Raw genomic sequence first — 19,881 nt, 5'->3', positions numbered from 1 at the left:
GCTCTCATTCAGGGCCTTCTTCATTGTTAACTTCCCTTCCCTCTCTCTAGCTCTACCCGGTTATTTACATTGCCCTGGTTTTCCCTCCTCTACAACTCAAAGTTGCTGATCTGAATTTTTTAAGAAGTCCTCGAAGGTGATTCTGAGCAAGAAACAGCATGTCTATTACATTAAAGATGCAATACCACAAAGGAACAGTATTATAGAAAAAGACATTGTGATGCATCTCTATCAAAGGAAGAGTAGGGATGGACAAAAACGGAAAGAAAACAGGAAGGCAGGTATGGTGGATGTCGAGTGAGGATAAGCTGGCAAGAACTGCCAAGGCAGCTGAGGGCAAGAGACTTGGAACAGTTTGAGACAAACAGCCCCCCTGGATGGGTCAGAAGGGATGACCCATCAAATGGGGTCACAAACAGTTGAACGTGACTGAGCAACTCAACTGAACTGAGGGCCTACTACACGCCAGGTATGGGCTGACGGCACCTCAGTGTCAGACAACCCTGCCGGAGGAGTTCCCGTTAGCCTTCCACTGTCAATGACGCCAGGAGTTGAGTTCCACGGCTCTGGCTGCACAGTGGAATATACAGCACAAATCTGTCCAGGGCACCACGGTGCTTCCCGCGGTGCTGGTATGAGCTACTCATTTTCTGAGTCACTCACCTACCTGGCTGATTTAAAATTCAGACTAGAAAGATAAGAAGACAGTTGCAGTATGTAACAAAGAAAATGGTCATCTTTTTCTAATTTCACAAGTTTTTTTTCTTGTTGACAAATGTTAACTAAATGTGCCTATCCTGTTTCTTAATGATGTAATGCTAGGGTAAGATACATAAGTGGCATTACTCTGGTCTAAATGAATTTAGGAAAGATGAAAGCCATTTCATATCTTGAAGAGCAACAGAATTTTGCCAGTGCTTCTCTAAGGCAATTCCAAAGACTAAAATTCTTCCAATAAAAGTACACTCCTCTGATTCCCTGTGAAGTGATGTATTGGAACTGTGGCCGACAACCATAAAGCCTTTATAAGGATGTATTATAAACTTTACCATCTCACACCCTCCACTTTCCACAAGCTACACTCAAAAACACTGAACCAAAGACTTGGCTTTTCTTCTTTTTCAGAAATGAATTTTAACTAAAAAATAAAAATAAAAAAATTAGGCTAGATGCAAAGTATTAATTTATATAATATTTAGTGAAGAAAATACTTACTTACCTGCTTGCTTCTAGTGCAGATGTTTCTTTAGAATGTTGAGAATTTAAGATTTTTTCAATTTTCTCAACTGATGGAATAAACTGTATAAGCCACAACACACATATCTATAAAATAATAATTAAGCAAAACACAAAGTTATCATGATATTTCATCTTAATCCTCTTATTTCCCCATTCTAAATTCAGGGACACATAAAGCAAAAAGTATGTAGGGTATGTAGGGCATTCTATATTTTGAACACTTCTACATAAAACTGAATTCCCAAGAATGCAAATCTTAATTTTAGGTGTCAAGAAGAAGCCCATTTTCAATACTCTACTGCAAGTTTATAGTTAAAAAAAGAGAAAACTAGACTTTTTGTTTCCTCATTTCCCACACTATTATTCCTTTCTTTTCCTATCTTAAATGAACCTCTCTATAGGTATTACATTTATTTTCTTATGACCCTTTTTCATGTTATAACTGTAGCTTCTGATCATCTTTATCCTATTGACATGTATATGACACAATTATATGCTTAAGCATCAGTTCATTAAAGCCATTATTATACAACCTTATCAAAGAAGTTGACCATTATTAAAAAACCCATCCTTAAAAGCACAGAAAGATATAAAGCACTCATTAAACAAACAGTTCCCAGAACTACACCGTAGTATAGCACTGGGAATTCTATCCAGTGCTCTGTGGTGACCTGAATGGGAAGGAAACCTAAACACGAGGGGACGTGTGTGTGTGTGACGGATCCACTCTGCTGTGCAGCAGAGACTAAAGCGCTGTAAAGCACTGGACTCCAGTAAAAATCACTCTAAAAAAGACAAAATAAAACATGTGAGTCGTTACTGAGCACCCACTGTGCACCAGACACTGACCCAGGCAGGGGGCACACGAGTGAACAGGACCGGCAGAGTCCCTGCTCTCACAGGCCGACAGCCTTCCCAGAAAGGCACTGCATTCTTGAAATCTCTGGACAGAAGCTGATAACTGTCTCACATTCTAATCCCATTACATCCAATAATAATGGATATATATATAACATATGTTATATATTACATTCCTACAATATATACAATAATGGATATGAAATATTATATGATAATGTAATATTATATCCATTAAAGTCAGAAAATAAAATCAAAACATGAGACTGCTAAAAATTAAAAGTAGTGCATGCAGAGGTACAGTAAGAAGTGGAAACAAAAGAAGTAAATGTGGCAGAATGAGAAAGCAACACACTAGTTTTTCCACCTGCAGCAGAACACTGGAAGAGCTGGCCTTAGAAGGCCTACTTGCTCCCGAATCACTAAAATTTGAATATCTTCTTTACAAGGGTGCTGAGAAATTAGTTTTATGCCTGTTAAACTGTAAAATGCTTCACTGATACCAGTTATTCCTGTGTCTTGTTCTGGAAAAAATTGAGGAATGTTAATTTTGTGTCCATTTGGGTACCTCTAAAATTCAGCTTTATTTCAAATAGTTAACATGACATTATAAGCACAGAAACAGTTTTGGGAGAAAAAAAAGTTTCATATGGTGAGAAGTTGAGAAGACATGAGGCTTTGAGCTGGCATGTGGCAGAAGAAATCTACATTTAAAATTTTTAATGCTATCATTAATAAAGCACAAGAAGATTATGCAATATTCTTTGTCTTTTTCTTCAATGAGTTACTTTACCACACCCTTCTTATCAACAGGACTTTAATCAGCCAGGGAGTGAGAAGACCTGGGCTCCAGCTCTGGCTGAACCCCTCAGGAACCTGCCTGAATGCTAATGCCTAAAGAGAAAGGAAGATCCCGCACTCCTCTCTGCAGAGGTACCAAGAGGAGTGTATCACACTGCATCCATGAAAGTGTCGTTAGCTCCAAGGTGCTACCATAAGCCCCTGTTTAACAGTATGACACTCCAGGATACCTTTTTTCCCCTAATGTCCTCTTGTTTAGACATTCATTCATCTACTGCCCGAATTCCTTCACTGACAGATGACCGAAGACTCTTTAAAAGAATAAAGAAAACGTATTGCAGAAATTGTTTTGTGGCATTACAAAACTTAACACATTAAATTCCATGTAACTTAATTATCTTTGGGCCAGTATTATATAGATATTGACAAAAATACATAATATCAAATATACCTGCTGTTGAGGGTACCCATGATTCGAAGGCAAAATGACAGACACATAAAGCCAAGATCACAGAGGATTAACGGCCAAAAGAATAATAATATTGGGTTGGCAAAGAAGTTAGTTTACTTTTTTACCATAAGATGGCTCTAGTAGTGCTTAGCTGTCTTTAATTTCATTAGAAATAATTTTGTAAGACTGTATTGTGACAGCTGTCATATCAGTGTGCATTAAAAAAAAAATCAAGACTACTGAATTTTTGTGTAGTCATTTTAATATTAAAGGAGAAAAAAAGCAACATTTTCTGTGTATTATGCTTTATTATTTCAAGAAAGGTAAGAATACAACTGAAATGCAAAGTAAGGTTTGTGCAGTGTATAGAGAAGGTGCTGTGGCTGATTGAAGTGTCAAATGGCTTGCAAAGTTCTGTGCTGCAGCCTTCTGACTGGATAGATTTTGCCACGGTTGAAAAGAGCAGTTGAGGTTGACAGCAATCAAATTGAGACCTTAACTGAGAACAATCAATGTTATACCATGCAGGAGATGGCCAACATACTCAAAATATTCAAATCAATTGTTGAACACCATTTGCACCAGCTTGGTTATGTGAATCGTTTTGATGTTTGGGTTCCACATAAGTGAAGGGAAAAAACAACCTTCTTGACCATATTTCCACAGGGAATTCTCTACTTAAAAGTAACAAAAATGTTTACTTTTTAAAACAAATTGTGACAGGAGAGAGAAAAGTGGATTGCTGTTGTTGTTCAGTTGCTCAGATGTCCCCATGGACTGCAGCACGCCAGGCTTCCCTGGCCTTCACTACATCCCAGAGTTTGCTCAAACTCATGTCCATTGAGTTGATGATGCCATCCAACCATCTCATCCTCTGTGGATACTGTACAATTATGTGGAATGGAAGAGCTCGTGGGGCAAGCAAAATGAAGCACCACAATCACACGTAAGGCTGCTCTTCACCCACAAGTGATGCTGTGTATACGGTGGGATTGGAAGGGGATTCTCTATAATAAGCTCCTTCTGGAAAACCAAATGACTAATTCTAACAAGTACTTGCTCCCAATTAGACAAACTGAAGGCAGCACTACACGAAAAGCATCTGGAATTAGTCAAGAGAAAATGCATAATGTTGCATCAGAATAACTCAAGACCACGTTTCTTTGATGACCAGGCAAAAACTGTTACAGCTTGGCTGGGAAGTTCTGATTCATCCACCACAGTCACCAGACATTGCACCTTCAGATTTTCACTTATTTTGGTCTTTACAAAATTCTCTTAATGGAAAAATTTCAATTCCCTGGAAGACCATAAAAGACACCTGCAACAGTTCTTTGCTCAAAAATATAAAAAGTTTTGGGAAGATGGAATTATGAAGCTGCCTGAAAAAAACGGCAGAAGGTAGTGGAACGAAACTGTGAATACACTGTTCAATAAAGTTCTTGGTGAAAATGGAAACTGTGTCTTTTATTTTTACTTAAAAACCAGTGGAACTTGCTGGCCAACCCGATACATATACAATCACCGCCATACGTGGTCAGAGTACAGAAAGAACCATCTGAATCAAACACTAGGAAAATCTGGCGTAGGGGATGGAACTCGAGTCTGACTTGGAGAGCCCGTGGAGGCCGACGGTGGAGGAGAGCAGTCACTAGAGGACAGAGGGTGGAAAGGTGCAACTGACAGGGTGCACTCAGGGTTGGAGGGTGCACCCGGGTGCCCGGCAGCCTTCATTTTGGAGAGAAGTAGAAATAAACGGGGGGTGGGGGAGATTTAGGAGAATTTTAGACTAGATTCTATCAGGAACTAAACAATCCTTAAGCACTGGTACTTCATGATGCCATGTTGTTCTAAGGATATTACGAATCAAGGAGTAAGGAAAAGAATGGCCAGGAAAAGGCAGCTCATAGGTGGAGAAACATGTCCAGAAGCTAATAAATTAAACAAAATATGAAGAGTCAGGCCAAAGCAAAGGTAAAAGAAACGATGAGAATAAACTAGACCTGGCAACCCACTCCAGTACTCTTGCCTGGAGAATCCCATGGACAGAGGAGCCTGGCGGGCTACAGTCCGTGGGGTCCCAAGAGTCAGACATGACTTAGCGACTAAAGCACCACCACCAGACAAATCACAAAAATTTTATAGAAAAGTGAATTAATTCATTCAATAAACATGAAATGTCTACTAACAGTCAGCCAATGAGGATAAAATGACGAATTAGATAGAAACAGTCTTTTCCCTCAAAGATCTTAGAATCTCAGAGAAGCTTCTTGAGTTGAGATTAAAAAGGCAGGTGAGGTCTTGGTTGATGGGGAGAAGGGTGGTGATAAAGACAGCTGCAGAGTAAGGGACGGTAGGTGGTGCTGGCCGCTGGCAGTGTAGGACAAGAGCCTGAAGGCATGAAGGCAGTTGAGGAAGTTCAAGCACAGGTGGGCAGAGTGGAGAGAGTTCAGAGAGAAGAGTGGAAGGTTAAAAAAGGACGGGGTTCGGGAAATGTCATGGCTATAGGTTGGGAGAAGGAAGAGGAGTCCTGAAAAGGAGTCAGGAAGGCCATGCAGAGGCTGGTGTGGAATCCAGCAGCAGACCAAAAACTTCTTTCTCTTCTATTTCAACAAAAGGCACTTTAATAAGCTTTGTGAAATTCAAGTAAGACACGGACTTTCAAACAATCTGCTAGTTCAAGGCACAGCCCACAACTAAACCTCTTTTATGAATTTTTTCTTGCCTACCCTCCTCGGGACTTCTCAGCCCTGACATTCCCATTGTCCTGGATTTCCTACAGTTTTATCCAAGCAGAACCTCTTTACTACATTATCTACTGAGAACCCTGCATGTGCCAGGTACTGTCTCGAGGCAAGGAGCATAAGGCCACGTGGTCTGGCATGGTCCAGTGCTGACACACGCAGAAGCAGTGCTTCACAACGAAAGGGAGGATGGAGGTCGAGGCGCCTAGCACAGCCCAGAGGGTGAGGGGAGGACAGGGCGGCAGTTTTCTGTTGGAGGTGATACCAAAACTCCCTCTCCACTGTTCACCCGGATGAAGTCCCTGTTCTCATGGCTTAGGGGCAGATAGTTCCATTCCCAAGGGAGCGATTTTCTCAGAGAAACTACGTATTACACGACATTTATATTACCCTTCAGTTACATCAGGGGTTAAATGGCTGGTATAAACTGGTCCACAAATCTAACTACATATAAAATATTGTCTGGGAAAATACTTGTAAAATGACAAATTTTAAAATGTAAGTAAGCCAGTTCTAAGCTGGAGACCACTTATACATGGGTGAGGTGGTATTAACAAATTTAATTTTTGAAATACCCTTCTCCTCCTCCCCGACATTTAAAAGTGTCTACTCTACTCTTGAGAATTTGCTGTCTTCAAACCAAATATGTTTCTTAGGTTGTAATATCACATGCAAATCATTTACATTTTGAAAGTATTATACTATAATCATGGAACATTAAAAAACACCAACCACAACAATCACAACAATCTAACAGATTAATAAAAAAGAATTCATGGAGAAGGCAAACAAGTGTAATATGTTTTATGGTAGATTGTTGACTGTTATTTGGGGACATACCAGAACCTCTTCTCGTAACTGTCCCAAAGGCACAGAAAGCTGACTGAGGGCCTTGTCCATACCAACGTAAAGGCAAAAGCATGTTGGCACAGACACATCAGGGCCAGGATTAACAGTGAAGCCTATGCTTAATCATCAAAGCAGTATTAGGCTTAGGTTATTCTTTCTGTACAATTATATGCTGCTAGTAACTACATAACAAAAATGTTATTTGGCCATAAACATTGCTCCTTGAATGTGAAAAACCTGTTGATACATAAGCACTATAAAAATAAGGAAAGTCATAATAAATAAAAAATTCCTATGCACAATTTGCCTTTGGGATGAAATTTTAAATGACTTAAAAAACTAACAGGAAAAATAGCTATCTCTGTTGTTTATGATATTCAACCAGCTGATATGAAAGTCTGATGGACTACATCTCTCCTAAGCACTATTATAACCCTTCAGAAAAATCCAAATTAAACAGGATGGAAATAAAATTTTCGGGGTCTCTAATCCTACTGGAACATTTATCTTAGTGGTGTATTTCCCAAAAGCAAATATGGCTCATTATTCTCCCTTAACTAATTTCACTACACAGGCCCTCTTAGACAGTACAAAAGCCATTCAAGCTTTGAATGAAGAACAAATTCAGATGAGGAAGGCAGTAATTCAAAATAGGATGGCACCCAGAGGAATCGGGTGGAGAGGGAGGTGGGAGGGGGGATTGGGATTGGGAATAAAGACCTGCCCTCTGTAGTTGAAATAAAAAAAAAAAAAAAAAAAAGAGGAAAAAAAAAAACAAAAAAAACAAAATAGGATGGCATTAGACATACTCACAGCAGCCCAAGGAGGGACTTGCGCCGTAATTAAAGTCGAATGTTGTGTGTACATCCCTGACCTGTCTGGAAATGTATCTACTGCCTTGAAGGATATGCAAAATCAAGTGAAAGCCATGTCTAATGAACTGTTGTTATAGTAATCTCGATCATACTGCTTTGTGGGCCCTGCTTCCTACAATGCCTTGTGAATTTTGTAACCCAGAGGTTGATAGCATTCTCTCATGTGGGTGACAGGAGGGCTAAGGTACAATATATCTCAATAAATGATGCTCGTTATGGAAACTAAGAGCATCAAGAGAGGGGAATGAAGAAGGAATTCATAGGGCCTGGACTCCATCTCAGGCCTGTCTGTGCGGATCGTGCGCGGCCACCTCTCCAGTGGACTCTGAACTCTGTGCTTAGCGCCTGTGGGAATGACAATGGAAGGATAAGAGCCCCCTCTGGGCAGGGGAATCTTAAAGAAGAGAAAACAGACACTAATCACCCCTGCCTCCGGACACTATCTATCAGAATGTAAGCACAGGCTTATCGGTTATTAACTATTTGGAATGTGACTGCGGGCTTATTGATTATTGACTGTTTGAACACATAACATGTGAATGATGGGGTTATTGTGGTTGTATTTACCCCTCCTTTGTTTATGTAAGTCTCAAGGGAATTGGGATAATGGGTTTGGACACATACACATGGGGTATAAAAGATTTTCACAAATGCTGGTCGGGGTCCTTGGCTAAGAGGAGACTCTGCCTTGGGCCCACTGGTGTAATAAACTGCACTTCACTATCTAAAAAAAAAAAAAAAAGAAATTCCCATAGAGATGGCTATTTTCCATACCTCTTTTGACAAACAGACTTAAAAACAAAATATGAACAAGACTTTCGCAAGTATGAAAACTCAAGTGTTTCTAAACAACTTTCCCAAGTGATTGATATGCTTCTTATAAACAATTCCTAAATTTTTATAAAATGTATAAAAAGAGGCTTCTTAATGATCAACATTGGCCAATGTTTTCTCAACCTATCTCTGGCTAGCACATGTTCCTGAAAGTAAATGAAACATTTCCTTAAGAAGAGTTAATATCTGCTCTCGGAAATTAGTCTAAACTGGTGGGGTTTCATGGGAATCAATTAGCAACTAACAAAAACAAACACTCTTGGCATTGCTATCCTTTACTTTTCACCACTTCTTAATAAGTCATTCAAAACATAATCAAACTAAACACAAAACATGTGTATCAAGAAAGTTTAGTTTCTTTTATTAATCAAGATTAGCAATCCCTTCAAGTTTCTGGGGAAAAAAATAACTAAAAGGTTTCTAAAAAGACGCAGAGCTGTTAAGAAGAAACATGAGTGAGAAAAAAAGTGTGCAGTACATGTGTAAATACACTGACAGGTAGGAACTGTGGATTTCAAGTTTACCAGGTTTGTTGACAGGTTGACAAAGTCTGCGTAGTCCTTGTTGATGAGCTCAACCATGGCTGTTTTAAGCAGCTTATAGTAGAGCTCCAGGTCATCTCTAAGTGCTTCCAGCTGGACTCGCTTCCGACAGTCAGACATAAAGTGATCCACATCAAAGTCTTCCTGAAAATAAAACCAGAAAAAAAGAATTATTGCAACAATATCATATTTTACACATACAAATAAAAGGAGAGAGAACAACAGAGAAACGCCATTCTATTCATTTGAAAGGTTAACTGCTGTCAGGATAAAGCACTTTAAAACACACAGGACAGCAAGGCGCTTGCACACTGTCAAGGTACCAAGAGGGAGGCCCCTGACCAAGAGCTTTCTCTCCTGCTGCCTAAGTCCCAAAAGGGATTTCATTTGTTTTTAACTACACACATTCAATAGGCTCGTCTCAGAACAGAAGTAGTTCCTTTTCCCTTAAGTTTTAAAAGTAACAAATATTCACTGTGACAATTTCAACCTATAAATAAAGCCATCCCTCAGCATCCATGGGGGCCTGTTTTCAGGACCCCCAAAGACATCAAAATCTAGGTATGTCCTAGTCTCTAAAATAAAATGGCACAGTATTTACATACACTTTAAATCATCTCTGGATTACATAATACCTAATAAAATGTAAATGTTATATAGATCACTGAAAATACTATGTAAAGAGTTGCCAACTATTTGTCGCAGCAAATTCAAATTTTGTTTTTTGAAACTTTCTGGAATTTTTTTCCCAAATATTTTCACTGTGAGGATGGATGAGGTAACATCCATCACATAGTTACAAATTTCCTTTTCTTGCTATGATAAATTTTAAGATTTACTCTCCAAAACTTTCAAATATACAGTACAGTATTATTAACTATAGTCACCAAGCTATACATCACATCCCCATGACTTATTTAACTGATTAACTAGAAGTCTGTACCAGTTGACCCCTTCGCCCATTTCGTCCATTCCCCACCCCCTGCTCTGGCAACCACCAATCTGTTCTCAGTACCTCTGAGTTAATTTTTGTTTTGTTTTATAGATTTCACATGAAAGGGAGATCGTGATCATCTTTCTCTAACTGATGTCATGTAGCATTAATGCCCTCAAGGTCCATCCACGTTGCCACAAATGGCAAGATTTCTTTCTTTTTTGAAAATATTTTTATTTACTATTCTTGGTTGTGCTGCATCTTCAGTGCTGCATGTGGGCTTTCTCTAGTTGTGGCGAGCAGGGGCTCCTCTGTGTTGCGGTTTGCAGACTTCTCATTGTGCTGGTTTCTCTTGTTGTGGGCAACGGACTCTAGAGCACAGGCACAGCAGCTGTGGCCCAGAGGCTTAGCTGCTCTGTGGCATGTTGAATCTGCCCGGACCAGGGATCAAACCTGTGTCCTCTGAATTGGCAAGCAGATTCTTAGCCACTGTTGTAGTACAGTGTAAGTACACTTAGTACTGTTGTAGAAACCAGTACTCCAGAAACCAAGCACCACACCAGGAGAGTTGGAGAACTCATGTTTACTATGCCAGCGGGCCCAGAGCAGTTAACACTCTAAGCTCTGAGCCCCAAACAGAGGGGTTACAGAGTTTTCACAGACAGACGATAGTGGGCAACACTAGCTGCTAATAGGCTGGTTTAAATGAAGCAGTTTCGTGTGCACGGGAACAGCAGTCAAGATGGGGAGGGGAATGCCTGACCTTTATATGGAAAGGCATGATTAAGCAGGTTTACAGGGGCTGGGGAATTGCAAAGAGCAGGACAAGGATGGTGAGATAAGCTCCAGTTCCTCATATCTTAAATCCCCACTTTCTGAGACTGTGTGACCTACCCGATCCAGACTTTGCAAGGAGCAAGCTGAGTTACACAGGCAGAACGAGCAGGAGGTTATGTCAAATTTTAACTTTTCCTTTTCAGTACCACCAGGGGAGTCCAGATTTAGTTCCTTTTCATGGCTGAATAATATTCCTCTGTGTGTGTGTGGTGTGTGTATATCATGGTTTCTTTATCTATTCATCTATCGATGGATACTAAGCCTGCTTCCATGTCTTGACTATTGCAAATAATACTGCAGTGAACACTGGAGATCTACAGGTGCAAGCCTCACCGGCCACCAAAGCCAGGTGACCTAGAGTTGTCTCTGGGCAGCAACTGCAAACATCAGGGCACCAGACAAGTACCCAAGTTCCTTTCTAGGAGATACCGTCCAGCTGGAATGAAGGCAGAGAGGGCAAAGACGGCTCCTGCCAGCCTCCAAGCCCCCAGAGAATGTTAAATGAGAGGCCGGCCCCTCAGGCTGATGCTTTAAGATAAACAAGCCTCTTTCACAGAAAGTCTGGGCCCTTTTCAGCCTCTGTCCCTGTGCCAGGCCCCAGGAGGGTGACCAAGTTCATGCTGCCCTTCAAAAGCTGTTTCTCACATCATGGCCTGGTGGGTCTTGCAGATTCCAGTTCCACTGACTTTCAAAGGTAGATATTTGGGGGCTCATCTCCCAGGTGCAAGTCTTTAAAGGAGGGGTGCCAAGTTTAGGGTTCAGACCCTTCACTTCTCAGGGAGCAGCTGGGGATGGTAGCTTCCTTCCAATTGTGGGTCACCATGCTGGGAGGGGGCTGGATGGTGAGACCATGTCTCAGCCTCTCCTATCCACCTTGATGTGGGTTGTTGGCCAGATGTGCAGGAGTTGCTCAGAGGAGGAAACTATTTCATGAGTAGCTACTGATTTCATGTGTCCACGCGAGGAGGTAAGTGTTGTAGGATCCTCCTTGAATGAAACCCTTGACCTTTTTCTATGTCCACACACACATGCACAAACACATACACATACACAGAACCTTAATAGACCTTTTCTAAGTTATTTTTCTCCTTTTACATATAGCTTCAATGTCTTTTCATAATACATATTAATTGGTATTGACATTTTACATGGATGTTGAGTATTCAACTGAACAGATGTTCAAAATCTTTCAAAACCAACTTCCAAGCATTGTTCACAGAATCATTATGCCCTGTTTCCCTTTATAACATTCTGATGCCCCTGGTAGGCACACAGGCATACAGACAGCAAATTACTATCTACTTATGACTTTGGTACTAACTGAGCTGTTTAGTTATCAAGTATCAGGTACGATGATTCCCAAACTTGTTAAGGCCACTTATACTTATCACCAAAACTACATAATTTTATTAAACATTGTATAAACCAACAAAATATAAGTACACAGTGATAACTGTTTTCATGAAAACTACAGCAGATGCTTTGCAAAGACCTGATACTGAGAAACTGATAAGACAATTTTTGCTGAATTATATTAAATGTATGAGATGACCATGAACCAGGTAGTGCTGTGGGAAGGAGGATCATACAAATCTTGAAGGATTCTATGCAAATGCCTTCGGGTTCTCTGCAAATGCCTTCGGGTTCTCATTCAACTTAAAGTACAACAACAACAAAAAAAATCAAATTCACAGACAGATTTTCAGAGAAAAGAGTTTCAAGCCACATCAATGTAGAACAAATGTACACATATGTTAAGGACAACATGCACCATTCCATAAGAGTATTATAAAAACTGACCTTCTTAATTAATCATCCAAACACCTGCTATAATAGTGTCAGAGAAGAGATTTCTTACCAAACTATAATTTCACAGCCACCTAGTGAAAAACCATCTGTTTCTTTTACTTCTTGAGACTACCTAAGATAACACCTTAGACTCACAGTTACACAACAATCACAGAAAGAATGTGGGGGCAGGACTCAGCCTGGCAGCTTGGCCTTGGTACTGACCAGCCGTATGACTACGCAGAGCACTCGGCTTGTTACTTTGAAAGTATGAACTTCAAGTGGATGAAGTTCAGAGCTGCACTTCATGATGGCATTCTAAATCATATAACTTGAGCTCTAACAAATGCTATCAGGCAATATTAGTGCTCAGTTTGCCATTTATATATTTGTTCTTGGATAAACAAATGTCCCACATGAGAGAAAATGACTGAGAACACCTGTGAATATCAGAGCTTTTCCTCTGACAGCAAACGACTTCAGACTCACAGTGGCATGTAATAACTGCCACATTTCACTTCCCAGAGGGTTTCACTTTACACTGTAGATTTACTAAACATCCAGCAATTGATATTATTATCTAGAAAATATCCACATGGAAGAGAATGAATTTATATACCAACCTCACACTATACACAGAAATTTAACTCAAGATAGATTAAAAGACAAATAGAAGAGCTGAAACAATCAAACTCTAAGAAGAAAACAGGTGAAAATCTGTGTGCCCTTGAATTAGGCAGTCATTGACACAAAAAACATCAAGATAACAGATAAACTGAACTCAATCAAAATTAAAACTTGTGTGTTAAAACACATTATTTACAAAGTGAGAAGACAACCCAGTGAGTGGGAGAAAATATTTGCAAATCATGTATCTGACAAGGGTCTAACATCAAGAGTATAAAAACTCTTACAACTCAACAGTTAAAAGACAAATAAACCAAGTAAAAAATTGGCAAAGGATCTGAATAGACATTTCTCCAAAGAAGATATACAAATAGCCAATCAGCATATAAGAAAGTAAAAACAACTCAAGAGTTTGGCTGGAATGTGGAAGAGAATGATATGAAAATGACTAGAGGCAGGAGGGTCAAGAGGAAGAGACCAAAGCAGGAGCGTGTTTGAAAGCCACTGGGGATGAGGTCAGAGGAGAGGGGAATCAGAGGGTGGGGAGAGTACCAGGGGGTCTGGGCTGCAAGCACGGGGAGGAGTGGGGTAGGAAGGACCAACCTCAGGAAGGAAAACCCCTTTTCCAAACAGGCGAAGTGGAGAAAGGGGATGGGTACATATACAAGAATGGAGCTGTCATCAGTCAAGATGGAGAAGTTCCCATCTGATGGCACTATTTTTTCTATAAAATAGAAGTCATATGCTGAGATAGAAGGACAGATTTCAACAGCACACCTAGGTGAACTGGTCTAAGTTATCTTTGTTAGCAGCCTCTTCTCTCCCATACTACTAGTATCTCATGTCCTATTTCATGTATTAGTTGGCCATCAACCCTCACTAAGGACTTTTATATTTTTTAAGCTGACAAAACTAATGATATGATGTCATCACCACCTCTACTACCAAGTGACAGAGGTCCCCAAGTGATGGTACCTCTACTACCATCTGCCACTCTTGTCTTCTGATCATCTACATCCTCCACAAATCTGTCCTCTGCTCTGTATTTCTCATTAGATCTTACAAGGACCACTGAAGCATTTTTTCTCTATGTTCAGAAAGGTAGTTGGTTGTTTCTTAAGCATTTATTAAATAACTTCCTAAAAGTCTGAGATACCACTATGACATTGAGTTAGGACTGAAATACATGTGCAAGAATGGCCCAAATCAAAATATTAGCTCATCAGTTCAAATGCAACATAATTTCCCCTTGAAACAGAACCCTATATTAACCTGAAGTAACCAGTGGCCCAGCATCCTCTAACACGGGTCCAATGCAACAGACATGACTACATCGTTTCCTGCTTTCCACCTGACTGTAACTCATCAAGCGCAAACCCCTCAGTGCAGTACACGAGAACAACTTGCAGTCGCACCCAGCTGTCTTTCTACTTTTCTAGTCTCAATTCTGGTCATCCTCCCAGCCTCTCTGGACTAAGTCCAGTTTCTCAGCACACACTGTGGTCTTTCTGTGACCATACTCAAAAGCCTAAATCTTATCTACCTTGTACTATCCAGTCTAGACTGCTGGTGGACACAAAGCAGGTGATCAGTGGAGTGAAGTGATAGACACTCAAGTCATGTCCAACTCTCTGCAACCCCATGGACTGTAGCCCACCAGGCTTCTCAGTACATGGGATTCAGCAAGCAAGAATACTGGAGTGGGTTGCCATTTCCTCCTCCAAGGTGATCAATGAGTGCCTGTTTATTAAATGAATGACTGCCACCATTGTCCTAATAGGGTCTCATCATGTGTGTGACACAGTTTCCTTTGACTGGAAACAAATTTCCCAATGACTGGATTTTTTGAGTAACCTTCACTCTCCTAATGCAAATCAGACATTCTCTAACTTTCTCACAGGCACAAATTACAATATGCATCAAATCAGACAGACTTAAGAAATATAACCCCAAAGGCAAACTCTCTACCTATCATTTCTGCCATGTGACCAAAACTTTTAAAATGTCTCTCTGAAGGAAACATAAATTGCAAGTAACCTTAATCTCCAAGTCTCACTTAGAAAAGCAACATTTAACACAGGGTGGCTGTCCTATGTATTTTGCTTTTACATGTGAAGTGGTCACATTTATTAGCACTACAAATTACAGAGCACATTCAGAGGCTTAGGAGGCATGAAAGAATATGAAACTGCTGCCATTTCAGCCACCTCCCCAGTTTGCTCTCCCCTTCATCAAGTTCTACTTTAGAACTTATTTTGAGGTTTCTACTTTCTGAAGCCTCTCTTCCCAAAGGCTTTCTATCAGTTCAGGGCAAGAAACATGGTGGGGCTAGCAAGTCAGAAAGAATGCTGGTGCTGAGCCTGAAGGAAGCCTTGAAGAAGGCAAAGTTGGTCAGGCTAAGCTCTCTGTATTCTGAGATTCCCGAACAGAACAAAGCCCCTCATCTCTGCTTGTGCCTTGGCTTCTTTCAGCACACCTCGCCTCATCACGCTCTTTCTTCCTACCCTTGCTCCAGGACAGTTCTCAGCCAGCGGATGGAACAAAGCGTTTCTGGATCGGCAAGCTCACGTGGTACTCCCTTTCAAATGACGCCCTTCATCACAGAGGTTTAGCAGAGAGATCACTGTACAAGGACAAGAGCACATTATTCCTGGGTCTAGATGGCCTGCATGATAAAAATGACACGGCCACACTGGAGAAGATCCAGATGTAACTGCTTTTTTCTTAAACTGCATCACTTAACTTTTTTACCACAGCTGGCATGCACTGCTGTGCCAGTCCCAGGCGTGCTGCAGAGCAGCTCGTCTGTGTGCACGCGTGGACCCACTCTGCCCTGGGCTCCTCTCCCACGTGGGTCACTGAAGTGCTAGCAGAGCTCCCTGTGCTGCACAGTGAACCTCTGCTGATCTGCTTTACATATGGTAGTGTGTATACACTAATCCCAGTCTCCTAACTTATCGCCTCTCCCCATGCCTCCCTTCGGTAACCATACAGGTCCGGCTAGTCAAGGCTATAGTTTCTCCAGTAGTCATGTACGGACGTGAGAGCTGGACCATAAGTAAAGCTGAGCACCGAAGAATTGATGCCTTTGAACTGTGGTGTTGGAGAAGACTCTAGAGAATCCCTTGGACTGCAAGGAGATCCAACCAGTCCATTCTAAAGGAGACTGGTCCTGAATATTCACTGGAAGGACTGATGCTGAATCTGAAACTCTAATACTTTGACCACCTGATGCAAAGAACTAACTCATTGGAAAACGCCCTGATGCTGGGAAAGATTGGAGGTGGGAGGAGAAGGGGACGACAAAGGATGAGATGGTTGGATGGCATCACGAACTCAATGGAGATGAGTTTGAGTAAATTCTGGGAGTTGGCAATGGGACAGGGAGGCCTGGCGTGCTGCAGTCCATGGGGTTGCAAAGAGTCAGACATGGCTAAGCAACTGAACCATATGTTTAATTTTGAGATCTGTGAGTCTGTTTTGTAAATAAGTTCATCTGTTATGACTTTTCAGGCTTCCTAGGAGGCTCTGTGGTAAAAAACCTACCCGCCAATGCAAAGAAACATGGGAGATGTGAGTTTCACCCCTGGCTTAAGAATATCCCCTGGATAAGGAAACGGCAAACTACTCCAGGATTCCTTCCTGGAGAAGCCCATGGTCAGAGGAGCCCGGCAGGCTACAGTCCACGAGGTTTCAAAGAGTTGCTTAAGACTGAGCATACACACATGCATGTATCATTTTTATTAGAGTCCACATGTAAATGATATATTTGTCTTTCTCTGTCTGACTTACTTCACTTAGTACGATAATCTCCAGGTCCATTCATGTAGCTGCAAATGGCATCATTTTGCTCTTTTTGATGAACAATATGGAAGTTCCTTTAAAAACTAAATATAAGGAGAGATGTAGGAGGGGGGAATCAGGATGGGGAATACATGTAAATCCATGGCTGATTCATGTCAATGTATGGCAAAAACCACTACAATATTGTAAAATAATTAGCCTCCAACTAATAAAAATAAATGGAAAACAACAACAAAAAACTAAATATAGAACTACCATATCATTCAGCAACCCCACTTCTGGGCATGTATCTGAAGAAAATTATCATTTGAAAAGATACACGCACCCTAGTATTCACTGCAGCACTATTTGCAATGGCCAAGACATGGAAACAATCTAAAAGTTCACAGGAATGGATAAAGAAGATGTGGTGTTGTTCAGTCCCCAAGTCACGTCTGACTCTTTGCGACCCCGTGGACTGCAGCACACCCAGCTTCCCCGGCCCTCACCATCTCCCCAAGTTTGCCCAAGCTCAAGTCCATGTGGTACACACTACTCAGCTATAAAAAAGAACAGATGTAAATACTGTTTAAAACTGGAGACTGAACTGAATCCAAGCATCAAAAGGATAAACTAATGAAGCTAAAAAGCAAAAAACATACTAAGACTTGAAGTCATAAAAAAAAGCCAAAAAAACAAAAAAAGTAAGACTTAAATTCAGTTGCTCAAAAATTTAAGTGTCTACTGAGCCAAAACATTTAACTTTTTAACACTGAAAGCAGCCACTAAGTGGTATCAAAAACCCCAAACCTTATAAATAAAGCATAACTGTATTTCTTGATGGTGTATGTACAGTTCCAGAGACCCAAAAGAATACAGTTCCAGTTTCACCCTCAAAAGAATATGCAAAGTTCCTCCCAGCTCTGATTCAAATCTTGGACACTTTCAAGGCTGTGCCGGATAAACCTTTAATATCCATCATATTTCAACTCTTCATGTAAGGTGACGGCCTACATTTACCTTCAGACCAACCTCAAGTTCATCTTATAAAAAGTAGACTAACTTTAAAGAAGCAAAATGGTTTGCTTTGTTGTACTGCAACAAAATCAGTAATAAGATTCTAATCTTTTAAATATCCCATTCAGAAACTTTAGGCGAACGTTAAGGAAAAACTTTCGATTGAGTGCCTTTTCCACCCACCTAATCCCTAGGTAGAAACGTGGGTCCAGAGATTTGGTCAATACATTCATACTGAGCTTCTAGGTTTAAGGCGGCGATCGACAAACTTCTGTCTGCCCAGGATCTGGCAATTCCGACTGCACTGCATGGGAACGGGCTCGGGTAATAACCGGAGCTTTTACACCTAGCTCAAAACCACTTGCCCACAACTTCAGGCCTTTTCCTCACTATGCACCATTTCACAGAAGCGCCTTCTCACAGCAGGCTTCCCCAGCCCCACCTGAGGCCAAAAGACTCACTGCGAAGGCAGCGAGGTCCCGCCGGGGGCTGATCCGGGGCGTGCGCGGCCAGCACCTGGAGGAGGCCCCGGAGGGAAAGGAAGACAGGCCACCCGCCTCGGCTCGGGGAGCGCAGCCCCCCGGGCGCACCTTCATGAACTCGTCCTTGTCAAAGCACAGCGTGTCCGGCCGCTTGGGCAGGTTCATCCTACTTTTCTCCATCCCGCTGGACGCCGCCTCTCAGCGCCAACCGCGGGCGAGGAGAAGAAGGAAGACCCTGTGCGTACCAACCTGGCAGCCGCAGCCAGAGCCAGTTGCCCCGGCAGAGCGCCACTTCGGCCAACATGGCAGCAGCCGCACCGCGGCCAATCAGCGAGGGCTCCGCGGGCCGGCCTTTGCCGCACGGCCTCCGCCCGCCGCCGCCAAGAGGGGCGTGGCGATCGCCGAGGCCACCGCGCTGTAGGTCATGCTGCCTCCGTGCGGCGGAGGGCGGCACTGCAGCTCAGGCAAGCTGGGTTGAGCAGTCTGGCTCCCAGTGAGGTAGGTCTGAGAATGAAGAGCACTGGCTGGAGGAGTCTGGGGCTTCCTCTCCAGCCACCGTTTCCACTGGGAAAAATCTACCTGCAGCATTCTTCCAGGATCTCCTCCCTGATCTTGCTCCAGGGTCTGGCTCAGATCCAGGTGGGAGGTCGGAATAACCTTGGGTCTTCACTCTTCTTAAGGGAGCACCTTTGAGTAACTCTGGTCTTCGCTCTTCTTAAAGAGCACCTCATCACCTAGCTAGTCAGAACATAGCACACAAATACATGTGCATACATATTTATCTGTAATCTCCTTAGAAACCATTCACAACCTAGAAGTTGAGAGTTATGCTTTATTTGGTGAGAATTTTTAGAACTTCAAGTCGGGGAGACAGCAGCTCAAGTGACCCTGAGAGAACTGCCCAGAGGAGGCAGGGAGTTGGGGGACAGATTATATAGAAGTTTTGCAACAAAGTGTAGGTAGTCTGAATGTCAAAAATGTTTTGTAACTGAAAGAAAATCAGATATCCCAAGTTGAGAAATTTAGTGCTTTTCTATGTAAAGAAAGATGCGAGAGACTAGGCTTACTGAAATTATTCCTTTGATATGCCCCTCAACTATCTGGGGCTAGTAGTCTGTTTTCACATCCTAAGCTTCCTCAGGACTCATCATAGGGAATGGCTGCAGTTTGATGGCTACTAGATGACAGGCACTATTTCCATCCTGAATACCCTCAGGGCT

At 41.7% G+C, this 19,881-nt stretch overlaps 1 protein-coding gene across 17 annotated transcripts in view; it reads right to left on the bottom strand.

The window, feature by feature from the left end:
* LOC122442935 (conserved oligomeric Golgi complex subunit 2-like) overlaps window positions 1-18,983 on the bottom strand; it is a 38,513-nt gene extending 19,530 nt beyond the window's left edge. For 4 of the 17 annotated variants that reach the window (XR_006269826.1, XM_043470590.1, XM_043470589.1 and 1 more), the window contains exons 1-3: window positions 18,641-18,904; window positions 9,176-9,337; window positions 1,220-1,323 (exon numbers count right to left, since the gene is read on the bottom strand). Coding sequence is in view for 5 of the 17 variants with exons in the window: in XM_043470590.1 (XP_043326525.1) it covers window positions 1,220-1,323; window positions 9,176-9,337; window positions 18,641-18,841 (467 nt within the window). In the remaining 12 variants the exon portion in view is untranslated. Of the gene's footprint in view, window positions 1-1,215; window positions 1,324-3,128; window positions 3,210-4,710; window positions 5,741-9,175; window positions 9,338-18,640 lie in introns of those variants that run through there. The other 13 variants (XR_006269831.1, XR_006269829.1, XR_006269834.1 and 10 more) reach the window with 8 other exon arrangements.
* Between the last annotated feature and the right edge of the window lie 898 nt (window positions 18,984-19,881).

Source organism: Cervus canadensis, chromosome 6 (assembly GCF_019320065.1).
Source record: "Cervus canadensis isolate Bull #8, Minnesota chromosome 6, ASM1932006v1, whole genome shotgun sequence".
Lineage (NCBI taxonomy): Eukaryota > Metazoa > Chordata > Mammalia > Artiodactyla > Cervidae > Cervus > Cervus canadensis.
This window is presented reverse-complemented; position numbering and strand designations above follow the sequence as displayed.